The following is a 22,444-nucleotide window of genomic DNA, read 5'->3' as shown; positions in this document are numbered from 1 at the left end:
AGAAAACTTCCAGATGGCTTTGAGAAAATTCTAGTCCACCGTCCGGCATCTCAGGAGGCAGAAGCAGTGCACCATCCACACCCTGTATACTGAGGATGGGGCGCTACTGACCTAGACTTGGGACGTTGTGAGGCGGTGGGCAGAATACATCGAAGACCTCCTCAATTCCACCAACAGGCCTTCTCATGAGGAAACAGGGTCTGGGTTCTCTGTGGTGGGTTCTCCAATCTCTGGGGTTGAGGTCACTGAGAAGATTAAAAAGCTCCTGCGTAGGTCAAGGCCCAGGAGGTGGATGAGATTCACCCAGAGTTTCTGAAGGGTCTTGATGTTCTGGGGCTGTCCTGGTAGACTCTTCTCTGCAACATGGCATGGACATCGGGGAGAATGCCTCTGGTTTGGGAGACTGGGGTGGTGGTCCCCCTTTTTAAAGAAAGATGACAGGAGAGTGTGTTCCAACTACAGGGGTATCACACTCCTCAGCCTCCCTGTTGAGGTCTATTCCCGGGTGCTGGAGGGGAGGGTGTGTCAGGAAGTTGAGTCTTAGACTCAGGAGGAGAAAAATGTTTTTGTCCTGGCTGTGAAACAGTGGCCCTGCTCTGCTCCCTTGGCAGGGTCCTCGAGGGTACATGGGTGTTCACCCAACCAGTCTACATGATTTTTTGGACTTGGAGAAGGCATTTGACTGTGGCCCTCGGGAAGTCCCGTGAGAGGTGCTTCAGGAATATGGGGTTCCGAACCCCCTGATACGGCCTGTTCGGTCCCTGTCTGGCCGGTGTCAGAATTTGGTCCGCATTGCCGGCAGTAAGTTGGACTTGTTACTAGTGAGAATTGAATTCCATCAAGGCAGCCCTTCGTCACTAATTCTGTTCCTAAAGTTTATGGACAGAATTTCAAGGCGCAGCTGAGGTATACAGGAAGTCCAGTATGGTGGCCTCAGTATTGAATCTCTGCTTTCTGCAGATGTGGTTTTGTTGGCTTCACCAAGTTGAAGCAGTTTGCAGCAGAATGTGAAGAATCTGGGATGAGAATCAGCACCTCCGAATCTAAGACCATGGCCTTCAGTCGGAAAAGGGTTGCATGCACTCTTCAGGTCTGATCCTGCCCCTAGTGTAGGAGCTTATGTATATTGGGGTCTTGGTCACGAGTAAGGGAAGAATGGAGCCAAAGATTGATAGGCGGCATTTGCAGTGATGCGGACTTTGTATCGGTCCGTTGTGGTAAAGAAGGAGTTAAGTTGAAAGGCAAAGCTCTCAACTTAACGGTCGATCTACATTCCTACCCTCACCAAAAAATCCCAGAAGCAAGCAGCTGTAATGGGTTTCCTCCACAGGGTGTCTGGGCTTTCCCTTAGAGATCAGGTGAGAACCTCAGTCATCTGAGAGAGGGTCCGAGTCAAGCTGATGCTCCTCTGTCTTGAGAGGAGCCAGATGAGGTGGCTGGGGCATCTGATCCAGATGCCTCCTGGAGGCCTCCCTGGTGAGTTGTTCTGGGCATGTCCCACCAGGAGACCCAAGGAACAACCTAAGACACTCTGGAGAGACTACGTCTCTAGGCTGGACTGGAAATGCCACGGGATCCCCCTGGAAGAGCTGAATGAAGTGCCTGGAGAAAGGGAAGTTTTGTTGTCTCTGTTGAAGTTACTGCCCCTGCGACCTGACTTTGGACAAGCAGTAGATCCATATCCATCCATTTTCTTTTCCGCTTATCCTCACGAGGGTCGCAGAGAGTGCCGGAGCCTAACCCAGCTGTCAATGGGCAGGAGGCAGGGTACACCCTGAACTGGTTGCCAGCCAATCGCAGTGCACATCGAGACAAACAGCCACTCTCATAATCACACCTAAGGGCAACTTAGAATGTCCAATTAACGTTGCATGTTTTTGGAATGTGGGAGAAAACCAGAGTGCGCGGAGACAACCCACACAGACACGGGGAGAACATACAAACTCCACACAAGCGGGTCCGGGATTTAACCAGAGACCTGATAGCTGATACACCATGCCACCATATATATTCTGGTGGCACTGTACATTGTTCTTTGCTCAATTAGAAAATGCTTCAAGCAGAGCCAAATTTACAGTGGTGACATTGCAGGAAATTTTTGTTTTTATTTGCAGTTTTCAATGCAATACATACGTTGCAAAATGTTTCTCATATCGTTATTAGAACACGTTTGTGTTACGGTGGAACTGTGGCTCAGCTGGAAAATGTTGGCCTCACAGTTCTGAGGTCCCAGGTTCAATCCCAGACACGCCAGTGTGGAGCTTGCATGTTCTCCCCGTGCCTCTGGGTTTTCAACAAGGATTGGACACTCTAAATTTCCCCTAGGTGTGATTGTTAGTGCAGCTGTTAGTCTCGATGTGCCCTGCGATTGGCTGGCAACCAATTCAGGGTGTACCCCTCTCCTGCCCATAGACAACTGGGATAAGCTCCAGCATTCCTGCGACCCTTGTGAGGATGAGCGGCTAAGAAAATGGATGGATGAAGTTTGTGTTACATATAAACAATGAAGCAAAACTAGTTATTCAAATCCCTCAAAACGCTCTCTTAAATTATCACGCATCAAGAAGATTGCTGGGAAATGCTTGTCAAGTAAGTGACATATATGTTCGCTGATTTCAAACCAGGATAACCAGCTAATAAGAAATTTGTGGAATAGATATGAGAATATTGAGATTGGTACTGATGTGTAAATTGAAGACCAGAGCCTTTAATCCTTGTCTGTCAGGAGGATCAACCTTAGGGCTCAAGAGCGTCTCCAGTGATAAGAGAAGCTGACTAATGTAATAACTATTATCTAAAATTAGGGAATGATCTTAGATCTCCACTGGTACTCCAACTGTTCTAAAGTCACCCCAATTAAACCACTGAAAATGCAATTAGAGTGACCTCAGGATGCTGATTTGATGAATTAACACATTAGAAAAGATGCAGACATTTAATTGTACCCCAGTGTTCCCTTTTGTCTGTTTAAATCTTAAAATTGACTAAGACAAGATCTGTGAAAAACATTTGGGCTTTCATGTATTTTAAGCCAAGTTCTATAAAACCGTTCAGTGAGAAATTTCAGCTTTTCTGCACACTGATCTTGCCCAGTTTCACTAAAATGGAGAAATCCAACATCACACAAGAATATCAGTCCCCTCAAAGGTTACATAAACTACATTTTTATCTATTTATTGGAGTTAAAAAATGTTTGGCTGGATGGATGCTTACAATATTGCAGTTTATCATAAACTTGTCTGTAGTGGCAGTGTGTCACGATATCGACTCAGCATGTTGTTTGATGAAATGTTTTCTCTTTTTAATTAATTGTAGCCACATAAAGACAAATCCAATCAGCCTATCCTGTCAGTTAACCATTTTTTTGCTCGTCCCACCCTGAACTGGTCGCCACCAATCACAGGGCATGTATAAACAAGCAACCATTTGCACTCACATTCACACCTACAGCCAATTTAGAGTCTTCAATCAGCCTCCATGCATGTTTTTTGAATGTGGGAAGAAAGTGGAGTGCCTTGAAAAAAGCTACATGGCATGGGGACCACATGCAAAGTCCACACTTGTGAAGCCGAATTTGAACACTATTCCTTAGAACTGTGAGGCAGATGAGCTAACCAGTCATTCAACGAAATACAAACTTTAAAAGAAATTGCAGAAAAAAATCACAATTTACCTGTCTTTTTGTTCAGTCAGTTGATTTCCCTATTACTGGATGGATGGATGTTTTTCACAATCCTTGCTTTATCCAATACAATTGTGTAACTGTTTCTGTATAACTGTTCTTATCACAGTTGCCTTTAGTCTGTTTGTATCGGCCCGCTTAGCTGTCAGCTTAAACAAGCCCAGACTCAGTATGCGCCGTATATTAGCTGTGTGGAAACCAATTCTCCCTCCTTGCTATTTTTACATTGTATGTGAGTAGAGTCTGAGCTGCAGCTCTAAATTTAGTCTGAGAGGGATGTAATGCCAAACATGAGGAGCACAGCCTGCCAGGCAAGAAATATAAAATATCAATCAAAAAGTACATGACAAAAAGAAAAAACACAAGATGGCAGCTGCCGGTAAGCAAGGCAGTAGAATCATTCAAAATGAATGCGCTGAATGAATGAATGATTGAGCCCACTGCTTTGACAAACTGTAAACCATTTTATGTCAAGACATGAAACGATATGACAATTTCCCATCATGTGTATGGAAATAACAGAGGCGGATACATTGGCCAAATATTGTAGAGAAATGGTATTTTAGAACTAATCAGTTCAAGTTAAAGTAAAAAGTAGTCTTACAAATAATTAGTTAAGTAGGAGTAAGAAAGAACTGAAAAAAAACTACTCAAGTACTCACTAATAACTTATTATTATTATTATTTTTATTTAGCACGAACATCATCCGTTCCTCCATTCATCCATTCATCCATGTTCTGAGCCGCTTATCATCACAAAGGTCACGGGCATGAACATCAAATAAAATATTAAATAATGTGAATGTGCACATTTATATATTACTGAACAATGTCACTTAATCTTTAACTGCAAATAAAATCAATCACAAGTTACATCAAGGGGGGCACAACGGAGCAGCTGTTGAGCGTTGGCCTCACAGTTCGAAGAACCGGGATTCAAATCCGGGTCCCGCCTGTGTTGAGTTGAGTTGCCCTGCGGTTGGCTGGCAACCAGCTCAGGGTGCACCCTGCCTCCTTCCCGAGGACATCTTGGATAGGCAACAGCACTCCCGCGACCCTTGTGAGGATCTTGTTCTTTTTTCCTTTCGGCTTGTCCCGTTAGGAGTCGCCACAGCGTGTCATCTTTTACCACCTAAGCCGATCTCGTCCATATTCTTCTCTAACACCCACTGTCCTCTTGTCTTCCTTTGCAACATCCATAAACCTTGTCTTTGGTCTTCCTCTCGCTCTTTTGCCTGGCAGCTCCATCCTCACCACCCTTCTACCAAGATACTCTCTTGCATCTGTACATGTCCAAACCATTGAAGTCTGCTTTCTCGGATCTTGTCTCCAAGACATCCAACTTTGTGCCTCTTATTACCTCATTTCTAATCCCATCCAACCTGCTCGCTCCGACCGAGAACCTCAACATCTTCATTTCTGCCACCTCCGGTTCAGCTTCCTGTTGTCTCTTCAGTGCCACCATCTCTAATCCGTACATCATGGCTGGCCTCACCACTGTTTTATAAACTTTGCCCTTCATCCGAGCAGAGACTCTTCTGTGACATAACACACTGGACACCTTCCGTCAGCTGTTCCAACCTGCTTGGACCCATTTCTTCACTTGCTTACCACACACACCATTGCCCTTGATTACTGACCCCAAATATTTGAAGTTGTCCACCCTCGCTATCTCTCTCCCTGTAGCCTCAATCTCACCCCTCCACCCCTCTCATCCACACACATATTTTCTGTTTTACTTCGGCTAATCTTCATTCCTCTCCTTTCCAGTGGGTGCCTCCATCTTTCTCATTGTTGCTCCACCTGCTCCCTGCTTTCACTGCTTATCACAATGTCATCTGCGAACATCATGGTTCAAGGGGTTTCCAGTCTAACTTCATCTGTCAGCCTATCCATTACCACTGCGAACAGGGAGGGGCTCAAGACTGATCCCCGATGCAATCCCACCTTCACCTTAAATTCTTCTCTTACGCCCACGGCACACCTCACCACTGTTCTGCTGCCCTCATACATGCCCTGTACTATTATAACATATTTATCTGCCACACCAGACCTCTGCATGCAGTACCACAGGTCCTCTCTTGGTACTCTGTCATAGGCTTACTCTAGATCCACAAAGACACAATGTAGCTCTTTCTGACCTTCTCTGTACTTTTCAATTTGCGTCCTCAAGGCAAATAATGCATCTGTGGTACTCTTTTTAGGCATGAATCCATACTGTTGCTCCCAGATACTGACTTCTGTCCTGACTCTACCTTCCACTACTTTTTCCTATAACTTCATTGTGTGGCTCATCAACTGTATTCCTCCATAGTTGCCACAGCCCTGCAAGTCCCCTTTGTTCTTAAAAATGGGAACTAGAACACTTTTCCTCCATTCTTCAGGCATCTTCTCATCCGCTAGTATTCTGTTGAATAAGTTGGTCAAAAACTCCCCAGCCACCTCTCCAAACTGCTTCCATACCTCATTAGGACCAACTGCCTTTCCATTCCCCATCCTTTCTAGTGCCTTTCAAACTTCCCCCTTGCTAATCATTGCCACTTCCTGATCTTTCACACTTACCTCTTCTACTCTTCCTTCTCTTCTCATTTTCTTCATTTATCAACTTCTTAAAGTATTCTTTCCATCTATTCAGCACACTACTGGCACCAGTCAACACATTTCCATCTCCATCCCTCTGTTTGGGCAACCTTTAGAGGACCCTTGCGAGGATATGCGGCTTGGAAAATGGGTGGATCAAAAATATTGTAAATGTTTTTCAAGCATTAGTGTGACAGAGAATTTGTACAACTTTGATTTGTTTTTGTATGCTTTGCAGAGCAGAGAGAGGGAGAGAGAGGAGAGAGAGAGAGAGCGAGAGAGAGAGATAGGTAGAGAGTGAGAGAGAGAGAAAGAGAGACCCAGTAGATGTATCATTTACTTGTTATTGTTACTTGTGATCATAAAATAGGGCTCATGCTGCCATATGCACAGCCAAAAACATCTGCAACTTACCACAATGTGTTTTCTCAAGTTAAAAGTCGTTGAAATAGTTCAGGCTTTGAAAAAACTACACGATATATTGAAGGTATTTTTTACGTAGTCTGTAATGTACAGTAAACACAAGTTGTGTGTGGCTGTTATGACTCACTTTGATTGACCAGTGAAGCCCAACGGAAGACTTTGTGTGCAGATATACTTTTTTGTGTTGTTTGATTGATGAACTTGAGTCAAAAATCCCTGTGGTAATCAGAGTGAATTGGAGCAATGGTGCCCCATGTGGAAGTCAAAAATATCCATCTATCAATTTTATCCATATTCTGAGCCGCTTATCGTCACAAAGGTCGCAAGTGTGCTGAAGCCTATCCCAGCTATCGTTGGGCAGGAAGCGCGGTACACCCTGAACTGGTTGCCACCCAATCGCAGGCCACATAGAGACAGATCATAGTTGCACTCACAATCACACTTACAGTGAGGAAAATAACTATTTGAACACCCTGCTACATTGCAAGTGCTCTCACTTAGAAATCATGGAGGGGTCTGAAATGTTCATCATAGGTACATGTCCACTGTGAGAGAGATAATCGAGAAAGAAAAATCCAGAAATCACAATGTATGATTTTTTTTAACGATTTATTTGTGTGATACAGCTGCAAATACGGAATTGAACACCTGAGAAAACCAATGTTAATATTTGGTACAGTAGCCTTTGTTTAAAATTACAGAGGTCAAACGTTTCCTGCAGTTGTTCACCAGGTTTGTACACACTGCAGGAGGGATTTTGGCCCACTCCTCCACACAGATATTCTCTAGATCAGACAGGTTTCTGGGCTGTCACTGAGAAACACAAAGTTTCAGCTCCCTCCAAGGATTTTCTATTGTGTTTAGGTCTGGAGACTGGCAAGGCCACACCAAAACCTTGATATGCTTCTTACAGAGACACTCCTTGGTTTTCCTGACAGTGGGCTTCGTGTCATTGTCATGTTGAAAGACCCAGCCATGACCCATCTTCAATGCTCTGACTGAGGGAAAGTGGTTGTTCCCCAAAATCTCACAATACATGGCCCCAGTCATCCTCTCCTTAATACAGTGCAGTCGTCCTGTCCCATGTGCAGAAAAACATCCCCAAAGCAGAGGAAAGAGGAGGGAGAGAGGAAACTGCATTGCCCGGAGAAAACCCACACAAGGCACAGGGAGAACATGCAAACTCCACACAGGTGGGACAAGATTTGGACACTGGTCCTCAGAACTGTGTGGCCAATGCTTTGATGACCAGCAGCTGCTTCCTCACTCTTGCTTTGGCTGTGGTGCCCAGCCTGCAGCGTTCACCATGCACTCATGCTCCAGCAGCGCCTGGCAGATGCCGTCCACTTAGTGGTCATGTCTCGACGGCCCCCGACCCGGAACATCCACCATGTTCTCTTGTTCCGACAGTGCCCAGCATGTGCTGTCCACTAAAATACTCATGTCTCATTGGCGTTCGACCTGCAACATCCACCATGTGATATTGTTCCAGCATTGCCCGGTACAGGCTATCCACCACTTGCTTATGCCTCGGTGATGCTTGACCCGCAGCTGACTCTCGACCACGCCTCGGCAATACTCAACCAGCAGTAGCAGCTGTTGTATCTAGACCAGCAGAGGCCGCCGCGTCTTGCTCCTGCCTTGGCAGTGCTTCGCCCACAGCTGTAAACTGTTACTCTTTGGATCCTGCTTTCCCAAGGGGACCCTCCTTGTGGACGTCTTCCTGAGTGGTCCCGTAGGGATCCTGGTGCTTGCCGTCCTAGCCGACCTCCTGAACTGCTTGGCAAACCTCCTCGCTTTGGGTGGCCTGGACGGCCACTGGACACACAGAGATGGGGGTCTGCCAGTTGTGCAATATCTGTAATGTCCTTGCTTTCATCAATTGCAACAGAAAACGCTATAAATGACTTTACTTTGTGCTGTAACTGGCAGTCCAAATTCACCTGAATCCTTTCTGAAACCATGTTTCTTGTCGGGCTCATAATTAAAAAAGCCTTCCCCCTTTGAGGACACACAATCTCCACTGATTTCATCATGCATGTTTTTAAAATTCACCGCTTTTAAATGATTTTGAACCCACTGCAATTTCATTTGCAATGAGCTCGCTCGCCTTCACAGCAGTGTCACTGATGTCTCTGCAGTGAGTAAACACAGACAGCTATATCGTCAGACCTGCCAACAGTTTATTCACATATTTTCTTCTCCCCTATCCTTGACTAAATACGAGAATAACCATTTTTATTGGACCAGTGTACTCTGCGTTCACTTTTCTCTTTTTGACAGTGACATATTGGGGCAATGAGAGTGCCAAAGCACAATTTAAAAGTTGAAGCCCGAATAATTAGCACAGGCAGAACACAAAGCCACTCAGCCAGACAGCACGTTTAACCTACTTGCTGTGCCCTGGTATAAATGGTTTGCTTGCATAAAACAATTGTTATTCCATCATCCAGTGGACGCAATCATAACAGCAGTTTCTTTTATTGAAAAATTGCAGCTTCTTCTATGTCCATGTCCATACCCATACCATTGTTTTATTCTTTACAACATCATCTCACAGGCCGGATTCATCCGGTTAGCGGCCCCGAGCCGGTGTACGATTGACACCGTTGCTCTCGTGGACATTCGGGAAACTTGACACAGATTGCCGGTAAAGACCTTGAACAACAAGAACAAATCAAGCAACATATACAAATTGACACTCCCTCAAGGAAATAATTAGCACTCGACCTGGGAGCCAGACCTCAGTGGAGGTCTTTATACAAATATTGTAAGCATCCAGACTTGCAGATAGTGAAGACTGCCACATGAAATTATGGCAGTGAATGCCTTTTGTGAAAAATATCATTGCCCCTGTGGGGGCAAATTTTGTGGTTTAAAAGAGACAGTTTTTCTCTGTTTTTGTGAATGTCACCATCTATCAGCATTGTTTGTTTCTACTCCTTCTACTTCTAATGAGTAGACGTAGGGAGGGGATCTTTATTTGTGGTTTTATATACACTTGCCAAGACAAACGTAAGTTTCAGCTTTGAAATACTGTTTTTGGACAGGTAAAAATGACCACAAAAAAATGGAAAGGGAAAGATAAACCTCCACTTCAAGGTTCTGGAATGTAAAAATCTGGTGAAACAAATTATTGCTTGATTTGACGTTTGTATAAAGCAGCGAGAGATCTGGATTTTTCACCCCCTCTGCAACCAAAATTATTTGTGTTGTGTCAAAGCAGGAGTGTGAATGCCTATAAAGAATTACTTGATTTATTATTTCTGCATTTAAGGAATTTTTAAAGATTGGTTATGAGCCATTGGGTGGCACAGCAGACGACTGATTACACCAGGGGTGGCCTAATTATGGCCCCCATGCCCCCCATTGACCATTTCAATTCCAGCTCGCCAAATATTGCTACAGAATTGCCTGACTCATAACAAAATCGTGACTACAGTACATTCATGCTCTTCAACCCCCAGCAGTGGACTAAGGAAAATAAAATATCAACAGTGATGGCAGAATAGTAAATCTGCAATTGTAAGGCACACGTGAAGTTGTGCATGAATTTCCCTGATAGAGTATCCATATTTTTTCTCAGGAAAGGATGGTTGTATACTAACAATTCAAAGTTTAATTTCCCGAAACGTTGCACACACACACACACACACACACACACACACACACACACACCGTTGCCTTCATAGAGCACAATTGGCATCTGTCTATCTGTCAGTTAAGTCTTTAGAGATGTCCTTAGTTGATTTTACGGAGCCCGAGCCATTTACAGTTATCGCTCTTCTTCTACTGGTCAGATCAGAACCCATCTACAGCAATGTCATAGAAAAGAAAAGTCGACAGTGAATGCCGGGTGTTTAACAAAGAATGGATGCCTAAGTACTTTTTCACTGAAGTCCGGTCCAAGGCTGTATGTCTTATTTGCCCAGAAACCGTTACAGTTTTAAAGAGTACAACATCAGCTGTCACTTTACCACCAAGCATGCTAATTGACCACTCCGTGGATGTTGCGCAATCCGCGTCACTGACCAATCAGAGGCCAGAGATCTGCATAATCACGGACTCAAATCTCAGACAACGCTGGCTGGATGGTCCAGTATAGCTTCTGTTGGCGTTTTATCACGTATTTGGGTACTTTAACAATAGATATGGTTAAGAGGTGTAGTCACGGACTTTATAATAGTGACGACAGGTATCCTGAAAGGCTAGTTGGTGGAGTTCAATTCGTACCCTTTCCAAAACCGAAGACCCAGTACGAAAAATGTCTTTGATGGATCAAACTTTGTGTAAGACCGCATCATCAACTGAATCCATCTGAAATCAACAGGAACAGAAGACCGAGTACGAAAAATGTCTTTGATGGATAAAACTTTGAGGAAGACCGCATGATCAACTGAAGCTGTCATGATCCTGCCGCTTCAGCACGAGCTGTGCGGCTGCGCTGATTGGGAGGCACACACCTGTGCCTCATGCGGCCTGATCAGCCTCCGTATATATAGGACCCGGTGACGACTGGTCTTCCGCCAGTTCGTTGAGCTTTATGTCCCGTTCCAGCACTCTCGTATTCCTGACTGAACCTGTGTGTACTGACCTTCGTCCGTTCTCCGACCAACCCTGTAAGCCTGACTCCTTGACACTTCTGCCTGCGTTGATTGGTTCCCCGTGTACCGACTACTGCCTTCCCGCTCACCTGCTCTCTTCGCCCGACGCCCCAACAACCGCTGCTGCACCGGACTGCCTGCTCGATCCCCGACCTCGGCATACAATAAACGTGTCTCTTCTTGAACTACCTTGCGTCTTCCGAGTTCCTGCATTTGGGTCCTACCTCTCGTTCCGATGGGACGTGACAGAACGAACTGGCGGAGGACCAGTCGTCACCGGGTCCTTTATATACGGGGGATGATCAGGCCGCATGAGGCACAGGTGTGTGCCTCCCAATCAGCACAGCCGCACAGCTCGTGCTGAAGCGGCAGGATCATGACAGAATCCATCAACCGGAACAGATATGTTTGCACGAAGGTAAACCCTAAATTTGATTTTCAATACATGTCTCATATAAATGAATTACCAGTTCTTCGCTTGCATAACATAGCTAAGTGTGAATGATTGTCACACTTGATCTGTGTTGAGCGATATTTTGCGATGATCTGACTGCACAAACGTGTCCCATTGTTCGCAGCTAATTAGCTAAACTAAACCGGACTAGCAGTCCTAAAAGCCTTCGACGAGCACCGAGACACCAAGACTGAAGGAAGGATGTTTGAGGACACTAAAGTAGTGATTGTCGTACTCGGTCGGGACTTGCGTAGGTTCGGGACTAATTCAAGAATAATTGAGTGGAGCGCGTAACGTTACACAAAGAAAACGAGAGAAACAACTCGTAAATCAAGCCTCGCCTTCTTTTCCTTCATACGGTGGTTCACATATGGCTATGCAGATTCTGCCCACAAGTGTGATATGTAACACGAAAATAGGAAACTGTCAATGACGAATTCGTCTTTGGGTTATAATATATTATATTATGTGGCTTCTCGGTCTTCCTCTGACTCTGGAAAGATCTCGCGCTAATATCAATGGTTTCTCCGTCGATATGCATGTAAATACCATTGAAATACTTGAAGCCCTGCTGTATGCTTTTCAACGATATTTCACTGTTAGCTAAGAATGCGAGTGAGAAATCAGCCGGTAAATCGGATAGTTTCACTCTATTCCTTTCTTGCTGCGCCGATTTTTTTTTTTTTTTTTTTTTTTTTTTTTGCTAATTGTTTGTCTGACGTCAGCGCACGTGACGTGACGTCACTTCAGAAGGCGTGGTTAAGTACCCTGTACGGAGGGCTCAATTGTCTTTGAAATGCAGTAGCAGAAGCGCTCAAATTTTATGTGGGTTTTTTTTCTTTTTTTTTTTTTTTTTTTTTTTTTAAGTCGAATGACATTTAAGATCTATGGATAATGCAAAGCACCCTTAAAGACTCTATGAAGTCAGTTCAGTGATTTGTTTCTACATTAATTAAATGTGTTGGAAGATAAATGCTGTCGTTTGTAAAATATCTAGTCTGTCTAGCTATTATGTTTTGGTTCACACCCCTATCCCCCTGGTCCGTTCTGTCACTCTCTTTTCCCTTGAACAGTTCTGTCTGGCTGCATTTTCAGAAAACGTTACCATACTTAAACAAATTTAAAAAATGACCAAAGGGAGTAAGTATATCATGCTCCCCTGTTGGACAGCGAAACTGTTCCACAACAAAGGCCATACAGTGGCATATGGGTCAGGCCGTGTCAAGTTTATTTGTCACAGTACAGGGAATCGCTCCCTATTACTTCCGTATTGTCGGTCTGTAATGAAGAAAATCGCCACGAGGGGGTGGCACAAGGACTGTAACCTGTGTTTGCACTTGATTAACACTTCGTCGGGTCAAAAATTGCACTTGGAAAAATTTAAATCTGATACGAGAGCTTACTTATGAAGGTGATATGTTTTATTAAATTTGAAGAGATTTACAGCACTGCATGAAACCAAAACCTCGTTGTAGGTTCAGGTAACATTACTCATTGATACGAGGAAGACAATATTCAGACTCATATTAGTCACAAGTGTGATTATTTATAGAGGCATTTTCTCCCCTTTGCTCTTGTATTGAGTTCACTTTTTTGTGCAGGTGTACCTAAGAGGTGACTGAGTATAATATCACATTAATTAGTGATTTTCGTTGGTCGCTCCATCCATCCATTTTCCGAGCCGCTTATCCCCGTAAGGGTCACGGGAGCGCTGGAGCCTATCCCAGCTAACTTCGGGTGAAAGGTGGCCTACACCCCGAACTGGTCGCCAGGGCAATTATTCAATATTACACAATTTATTGCTGTAAGTGCAATGTTTATTCTCTCTCTCTCTCTCTTTCTCTCTCGCACTTGCTGTCTCGCTATCGTATGAACAACCAAGCAATTTTTTTTCTCATGTTTTTGTGTTTTTCTGTTATTATTAGCTCGTTGGGTGGTTCTCTGTACTCATACCCGTAGCGATGCGATGTACTGTATAACTGTCCACGTCTGCAGTTTAATTAGTGCGATTAGAGATCGGAGTTTTTCTTGGCATTCCAATTAATACCAAATTCAATTCAAAAGTAATGGCTTCGATAGAAATGTGGCAGCAGGGAAAGAATAATAACAAAAACGTCAGCGCGTGAGTCACTTAATGGTCGGAGACTAGAACAGAGTTGGTGTGCATGTGCGCGCAGGCGTGCGCGCGCGCCTGATGGCTGACTAACAGTGTCTGCCCTCAGATGCTTCGACATCTCGCCGCCTTCCGCGATGTAAGTATTGACGATTTTTAACCCCCATATTCGTAATCCCACCTGGTGTTTTGCATGCATGTGATTTTCTTTTTCGTTGTTGTTGTTGTTGGTTTTATCAAGCAAGGATGTTCGGTCATGTTGTTTTTACCTCCTGCCACATGGACACACGAGCGAGATTATTTACAATCAAACAGTGCCGTATGTTATCGAGAACATCGACGTGTTTTCCACAAAACTATTTCGGAAACGTGTAGTGTAGCCGGTGATGTAAAACTTTGTTTACTTGTCACATGGTGATCTGAGAACAAGAATGATGACGTGCTTTGGTGACAGGGATTGCACCCAAAGGTTTCTTAATATTGGCGGTCGAAACAAATATTAGGTTGATTGTTGTGGATACATTTTTGAGAAAATACATTTGAAAGTGTCGTTTTTTTTTTTTGCTTAATTTTCCCATTTTAATAAAGTTTTTATCATTTTTATGAAGAGAATTGTCACACAAATCATATTTTAAACAAAAGAACCATGTTAAAACGTTGTCCTGTTGGTTTTACAATAGGTTTGAGTAGTTAGGGGCTGCCCACAGCAAAGTTAGGCGTGTGTACCAACAACATCGGTGACCGACCGGGTTTAATTGATATTGGCCTGAAATTGTCCACAAATATGAAAGTGGGTGTAAACGATTAACCCTCAATACAGAGTCTCCTGTTATTGACAGGCAAGGGTTTCACTGGTTTAAAGTGTGATTATAGTTCATGCCAAAAAAGAAAATCATGAGCATCCCACCAGTTTTGCGAGCAGCTGGTGAGTGTTATTGGTGACATCAGATCACTTCAAGCATAACTAAATGTAGTATCCAGGACAAATGCTTGATCAGAGTCCAGAGATGGTTTATTTATTTATATTTATTTTTAATTTTTTTTTTTTTTTCGGTGGGGGGTGACTTTTGTGACTTCAGCGTAGTTGTAGTAATGGTTATCATGGCTGCCTCACAGTTCTGGGGTTCAGTTTTCAAATGTCAGCTCTGGCCTTTGTGCACACTTGGCTTGTTTTCATCATACTTATAATGTTGTTCAATGAACGTCCTCCCACAATCGTAACACAACAAGCGTGCTAGCTTAACTCGACACCAAAATATCCATAGGTCGGAATGTTTGTGTGAATTGTTTATCTATACATGCCCTTCAATGCTCCCTCCAGCGTGGCAAACTGGGTCTCGCCCACGCTCTAACTCAAATGTAAACCTACTGGGGGGAAAAAAAATATATGGATGGATGTTCGCAATAATGGTTTACACCTAGTAAGCCACACGAAGCGTACTGGATGTTATGCCAAAGCATGAGAAGATGGTGTTGTTTGATTGATTTTGGTGGTTTGTCTGTTGGCATGAGCCACCCCCCCAAAAAATAAATGAAAAATTCTGTGATATATTGTGGTGGAGTGGTTCAATGCATCCAATGGTGCATCCAGTTGTCTATTTTGGATACTTCTTAGGGTCACGGGTGAGCTTATCTCAGCAGAATTCAAGTTAGAGGAAGGCTTCACTCACTAAACTGGTCTTCAATCAGTCACAGAGCACGCATGGGCAAACAAAAAATTCACACTCGTATATAACCGAGTATGCTTGTTTATGGAACGTAAGGACGAAGCCCAGAGCAAAACCATGCAAGCGCAAGAAGAACATGCAGACCCCACATAGGATAGTTGAGATGAGATTTGAACCCAGAACATATAGACTGTCCGGCAAACCACGATTCTATTATTGGAAATGTGAACACGGCAAATAAATTAATAATCTTTTTGCCCCAACACTTTGAACTACTTTGCCCATTTTGAACATCTCATATCCCAATCTATTTGCACAATAGCCTGTTTGCTGATGTACAGATAAACGGACATGCTCTGATATTTTTTTTTGCTTTCATTGAGGGGATTTTTTTTATTTTCTTTTCGGAGCATGATGGAAATGTTCCCCCCTGTCCCACAATTTAAAAAATGGTATGGTCTTGTCATCCACGTGAATGTCCCCATAGTTTCTGTTGTGGGTTAAGAATTTGTTTAAAATTATCACACCTTAATGAAAATTTTTTGTTGCACCTTGAATCAAATGGCTGTTACCAGTACAGAGACCCACAGATACAAAAAACAACGCCACGCTCTTTCTGGCACAGCGGTAGAAACTGACATAGCGCTCTTGCAGCAAGCTCGTCCTTAAGTGTTCTTGGAGTTTTACTTGCTAGACTTTGTTGCTTGTGAATTTGGTGTTACCTAAAGAAGGTGATGGATAGTAACGCTGTCCCTATTTTGGAATGTCACATGTTATTTCCTTGTTCTAGGCGATCAGAGTGAGGATGTTATGCTCATTCAACCGAGGTCTGGGCTTTGCCAAAAACTCTTGACCACCGTGTGTGTTCCTCCCACAATTAAAGGGGTCAACTCGCCGAAGCAGGTTCTCCACCAGCAGAAGTGTCTATCTATAAATTTGAAACATTACTTCAACCTCAATTCACTTGTCTTTTCCCCAAGCCTCCTCATTGCATCATTAGTACTCGCCTACAGGGTGATCCGTCAGATGGCTATTATTTTCTGGATGTAGTTAGTTTCGAACTCTTGTCATTGTCTCTTTTGCCCGCATTGCAGTGACCACTTATGTTGTCTCTATTTGGACTCTAAAATTAACTGTTTCAGCCAGGACTTTTTTTCCCCTGGCCCTGCAATGGTGAGACAAGCTCTCCCCTTCAAGTACAACATCAGATCAGAATACACTGACGTTTTGGTTTATAGTTGTATTTCTGACTACAAAAACACTTTTCTGGTTCAATAAAGTCCAGAAAAGGCACATTTGCATTAGTTTAGTGTCAACAATGGATGAGAGAGAGATGTGACCTAAACCTCAAAACACCTTCCAAATTGTTATTCAAATTATATATTTGATTTTCCTAAATAGCGGGTCACGGTGGTCGGCTGGTTAGCAAATTTGCCTCACAGTTCTGAGGACCCAGGTTCAAATCCGGCCTTGTTGTTTGGATTTTGCATATTCTCCTCATGGCTGGATGCCCCTTCTTCAGGTACTTTGATTCCTCCCACGTCCCAACAAACATACATAGTTGATTAATTAAAGACTCAAATTTGTCCATAGGTGTGACCATGTGTGCAAATGATTGTTTGTGTATATATGCCGTGCTGGGGGATGGCAACCATCTTAAGATGTACCCCTCCTCTGGCCCCAAGATAGATGGAATAGGCTCCACCATACCCACGACCCAAGTGAATTTATGATGCATGGAAAATGGATGGATCTTTCTGAATAGTCAATGCAAATGACAGCCGTCTTAATTTTTTTATTTATACATTTTTAGAGCATGATTGGAAATTGTTTTAAGCAAACCTCTCAATGATAACAATATTTTTCTTAAATAAAAACTCTTCATTGTTCCAAATGTTAATGCTAAACAGAATTTCAAGACTTTTCATTTGTTTTAAAGAGCTGTAAATGGTCATTAATTTTTTTAATTTTTTTTTTTTAAGCATTAAGAGGCCATATATACGGAAGGGATAAGATAGTTTAAATAAAAACAGTGTAACCAGTCCATCCATCCGTCCATCCATTTTCTGAGGTGCTTATCCTCACAAGGGTAGCAGGAGTGCTAGAGCCAATCACAGCTGTCATCATGCAAGAGGCAGGGTACACCTTGAAGTGGTTGGCAGCCAATCGCAGCCCACATGGAGACAGAAAACAGTCACACTAAATCACACATACGGATAATCTAGAGTCCCCAATGAATGCATGTTTTAGGGATGTAGGAAGAAGCCAGGGTGGCCGGAGAACCCACCTAACCCACACAGGCACGGGGAGAACATGCAAACTCCACACGGAGGGATGACCGAATTTGAACCCCAGTCCTCAGAATTGTGAGCCCAACAATCTACAGCTCCGCCACCCACTGCCAAAACCAGTCAAGTTCCATTTTAATATTAGAACCCTTCTCAATAGGAGGTGCACCAGATCTCCATTGATATTGTGAGTATTTTGTAAATTTCTCCTTTAATTTCTTTCGAGGATGTAAGAATAACATCCCAGAACCGGCATTTGGAAGTGAAGTGAATCCCACCGCCGTAGAACTTTTGGTTGCGGCTGTTCCAATAGTTCTTTACAAAGTTGAGGTCAGCGGAGGGTTGGGGCCATATCTTGAATTTCTCTCCTTTCATGCCCATAATATCCAGTGAAGCTGAGGGATTCCTTACAATCTGACATTGTTCACTGATGAGTGCCGTGCACTCCTGAATGGTGCAGTAAAGTAGTGCATAGTTGGTGGTTGGCTATGATGTCCAAACATGGCTGTGACTTCAGCAAATATATGGCCGATTCATGCTTTGGGCCAGATTGATGAAAAGAGAGCTGGTTGTATACTTGAGCGTCCTTGAAGATGTAAAAAAGACCACTGAAAAGTACACCGTTTCTTGCTAGCCACTTTCCTCCATCAGTTAAAAAACAGAACCCTGCTATCTATAATTAAATCATCTACAATGCACCATGTTATGCTGTGAGGAATACCGCTGCATCATTAGCTGCAATGTGCATATAAGCACAGAAACTCATGGTGTTTCCTCTATCCTTCCCTGACCTAAACCCTCTTGAGAGCCTTTGGACCATGCTCAAGCAAGCTCTTTTGTGACTGAAAAGAATTATGAGTGCAGGAAGCAGTTGAAATCCAAACAGCAGCTTCAGGATGCTATTCTGACATGGAGCAAATTCAATTGTAAAGCTGCTATCAAACAAAATGCTGTTGAAACGTGACTTCACCAGTCAAGATGCTTTTGATTTAAAATCGAATTGATTTTAGCAAATGCACTCCTAATCCTGCAAATTCAACATATGACTCTTTTCAATCCTTGAAAACCTATAATGTATTTTGGAACTGTTTTATGTTTAGTAATTTGGAACAAGGCATTTTATTATTACTTTAATGCTGTTATCACTGGGAGATTTGTTCAAAAACATTCAATTTATGTTCTAACAGTTGACAACTTGAAAGTTATGCTATCATTTGCGTTACCTAATGATGAAAATCTAAGAATAATTTTCTTAATATTTTGGATAGCACTGTAGTAAAGAAGAGTTTGAGAGTCAGGTTCTCTCTTACAACGTCAGTGACCTTTGACTGAGAATTTGTAATGTATCCTTGTTAACGTTTTTTTTTTTTTTTCCTCTGTCTCATTTCCACATCTAGACCAGCTTGTTTTCCCGCCAAGAATCATATTCTATTCTTCTTGCTGTCTTGTTCTTCATCCTCCACCCACTGACGTCAGTGGAACATTTCAATCTCTTATGATATTGAGGTTAATCTGATTATGAAGATTACCTCTAAGAGAATTCCTCATCAATGACAGGCAAGATGGATACTCCTTTCTACCATGATGACTCCCCCATGATCCACAGCTTCAGCCAGTTTCCGGAATACGAGCGTTACGCTGGAAACAAGATGTTAATGTGTAAAAAGACAATGTCAGCAGGAAGCCATCATTTCCCTGGCAATGGTAGTAGTGTAACCGGAGGAAGAGGTACGAACCCCAACAACCTTGGACTTGCCAACAACAGCTCCCTAATGACATCATCGGCGTCCTCGGCTGACATGAACCTACTCAAGCTAGCCTCTCCTGAGCTGGAGCATCTGATTATACAATCCAACCAGGGATTGGTCACCACCAGCCCGATGTCTAACTCCACCAACCCATTCATGTACCGAAACCAGGCCACCAATGAGCAAGAAGGCTTTGCTGATGGGTTCGTCAAAGCGCTCGCGGACCTTCACAAGCAGAACCAGCTGGTGGGAGGTCACATGTCACCATCGTCCTCCTCCAACGTCTCCTTACAGGCATCTTACCAAAGGAATTTGATGTCCACTAGTGACATGCCCATCTACACCAACCTGAGCAGCTACAACCAGGGACAGATGGCATATTCTGGAGCGCAAATGACGTACAGTGGTAGCTCAGGCCATAATGGAGGTGGAGCCCCTCAACACCACACCAGAGGTCTGGATGCCCCTCAAACTGTCCCTGAGGTTCCCCATTTACATGGAGACCCTACTTCACCACCTTCCCTCTCCCCCATAGACCTAGAGACACAAGAGAGAATCAAAGCTGAGCGCAAAAAGCTGCGCAACCGGATCGCGGCATCCAAATGTCGGAAGCGTAAACTGGAGCGCATCTCGCGACTTGAGGAAAAAGTGAAGATCCTGAAGAGTCAGAACTCAGACTTGGCCTCCACTGCTTCTATGCTGCGGGAGCAGGTCTCTCAGCTCAAACAGAAAGTCATGAGTCATGTTACCAACGGTTGCCAGATTGCTGTGAGCTCTCCCAACAAATCTGGGGGAAGAGGCGGCAGTGCGGGCAGCGAGGACTCCAGCTGCTGAGGGGGGGAGATATCTGAAGAACAAGCGAAGAAGATAAAACCTAATTAATGGTTTATCACATTTGGGAATTTCACTTGTGCTCGATGTCGTTAAAAGAGCTTGGTGCAATGGCGCGGAATCAGTTAACGTCCCGTGAAACAAAAGGATTTAATGACACTTAGTCAGAGACACTTATGAGGATGATGAGGGCCAAATACCAGACAAAAGGTTTATTGTCCATGAAGAAAGTTAAATGGGATGGTTTGCATTTCTATGGTGATTGATATTATTTATAAAGACACTTCAGCGGGATTTGACACAACTTTGAAACACTTTAAATAGCTGAACTATTATTTATTTTCTAACTATTTTTCATTGCGTGATACTTCAAGTTGAGCTTATTTTGTATTATTTCAAAATGGGCTTTGACATCATTGGACCTATTTTTGAATAATTCAATCGACCAGAGTTGAGGACGTGTGTGAATACTTAATTAAAATCAGTGGTGTAATTATTGACCAACTTGTAGAATGCTTTTGGTTCGACTGTGACTGTATTTTTGAATTCATAAGTTTAAAAATGTGCTGAAAAATACTCACGTCTACTAACATGTTGATGGAATTTACTATTCTGTTATGTTACTGTGTTTGATTTGTGTTATTTGATTTCATAACGTGTACAGATCAACTCTGGTTGAAAGGTCCAATTTTGAAATGTACGGTAAATTCTGGGATTATTCATGTGTTGCTGCTGGAAATTTAAAGTCTATTGCCACTTTATGTAAAAAAAAAATAAAATAAAGCCTAATGATAGTCGTTACTTGTCGCCACTTTTGTCTTTGGGCCGATGGAAACTTTCCCTGCTCAATCGAAACGTAGATTGTTTTTTCATTTCATGAATGATGATATTTTAAACGAATAGTCTCAACTGACTATTTCAAATGTATATATTTGAAGGTTAACTGGAACAAGACAATTTCTGCCAAGTTAAAAATAAATAAAAAAAGAAACATTCAAACAGACGTGATCTGACTCTGTACATGTTTTTCACTTTGTATGATATACAGTGATGTTTGGGCTCTAAAAAACGCCTGTCTCACAAAGAGACAAGAGTATTTGGCAGGAATACTTCATCAACTTACAACATTATAGGATACAAAATATTGCCTTTAATCTATCCCTCAATATATTTACTGAAACAAATGTGCGTTCATCTGAGATGACACGCTGTGGCCACCCCGGACGGGACAAGCCGAAAGGAAAAGAAGAGAGAATTTTGTGTGTGAAACTAAAACAAGAGCGGCAACAACATCTTGGTTTCATAATTCACAGTCATGCTTTGTCAATGAGTAACTTTTCCATTTACATTATGAAAAATATTTGTGTCAAGATACAATTAATGAAAGATTCAACAGCTGATGCTTTTTTTCCCCTGAGCATTCACAACTTAAATCAAAAGCCTTCCACACAGCATAAACATATTGTAACATGAACTATAATATGAATTGTCAAGAATCACACGCAGGTGTTTTGATATTACCAACAGAACACTGGCATTCAGTCAATGATGTTTGAAATTTTTAAATAGTCTAAATTTTCCATGTGATTGTGAATGTTTGATATGTGTCCTTCAGGTGACTGGTGACCAATCCAAAATGTATGCCACCTCTCACCCAAAGGCAGCTTGGAAATCTCCAGCTCATGGGGACAAGCCGTTTAGAATGAATGGATGGCTCTAAAGCCTTGAGTGAAGAGAACAATGACAATAGGAGCACAAGTAGCTCATTATAGGTACCCGAAACTATGGAGTAATATTGTGGACAAAAAAAAGTTTAGCAACCTGACTGAGAAGCTAGTATGCTATATATATATATATATATATATATATATATGGCATGGTGGGTCAGCTGGTAAAGCATTGGCCTCATAGTTCTGAGGTCCCGGGTTCAACCCAGTGTGGAGTTTGCATGTTCTCCCTTTGCCTGCGTGAGTATTCTCCGGGCACTCAGGCTCCCACATACCAAAAACATGCAACATTAATTGGACACTCCAAATTGCCCCTAGGTGTGATTG

General features: G+C 42.9%; 1 protein-coding gene across 2 annotated transcripts; it reads left to right on the top strand.

The window, feature by feature from the left end:
- Positions 1-11,229: 11,229 nt before the first annotated feature.
- Positions 11,230-21,260, top strand: june (JunE proto-oncogene, AP-1 transcription factor subunit). Of its 2 annotated transcripts, none has more exons than XM_061802132.1 (2): positions 11,230-11,707; positions 19,209-21,260. In XM_061802132.1, the coding sequence occupies exon 2, from the start codon at positions 19,362-19,364 to the stop codon at positions 20,391-20,393; it is 1,032 nt and encodes a 343-aa protein (XP_061658116.1). In that variant the 5' UTR covers positions 11,230-11,707; positions 19,209-19,361; the 3' UTR covers positions 20,394-21,260. The 2 variants fall into 2 exon arrangements, with proteins under 2 accessions (XP_061658116.1, XP_061658117.1); XM_061802133.1 differs by lacking the exon at positions 11,230-11,707 and adding an exon at positions 13,889-13,995.
- The last annotated feature ends 1,184 nt before the right edge of the window (positions 21,261-22,444 follow it).

This window comes from Syngnathoides biaculeatus, chromosome 17 (genome assembly GCF_019802595.1).
Source record: "Syngnathoides biaculeatus isolate LvHL_M chromosome 17, ASM1980259v1, whole genome shotgun sequence".
Lineage (NCBI taxonomy): Eukaryota > Metazoa > Chordata > Actinopteri > Syngnathiformes > Syngnathidae > Syngnathoides > Syngnathoides biaculeatus.
The sequence above is the reverse complement of the archived record's forward strand: the minus strand, read 5'-3'. Positions and strand labels throughout refer to the sequence as shown.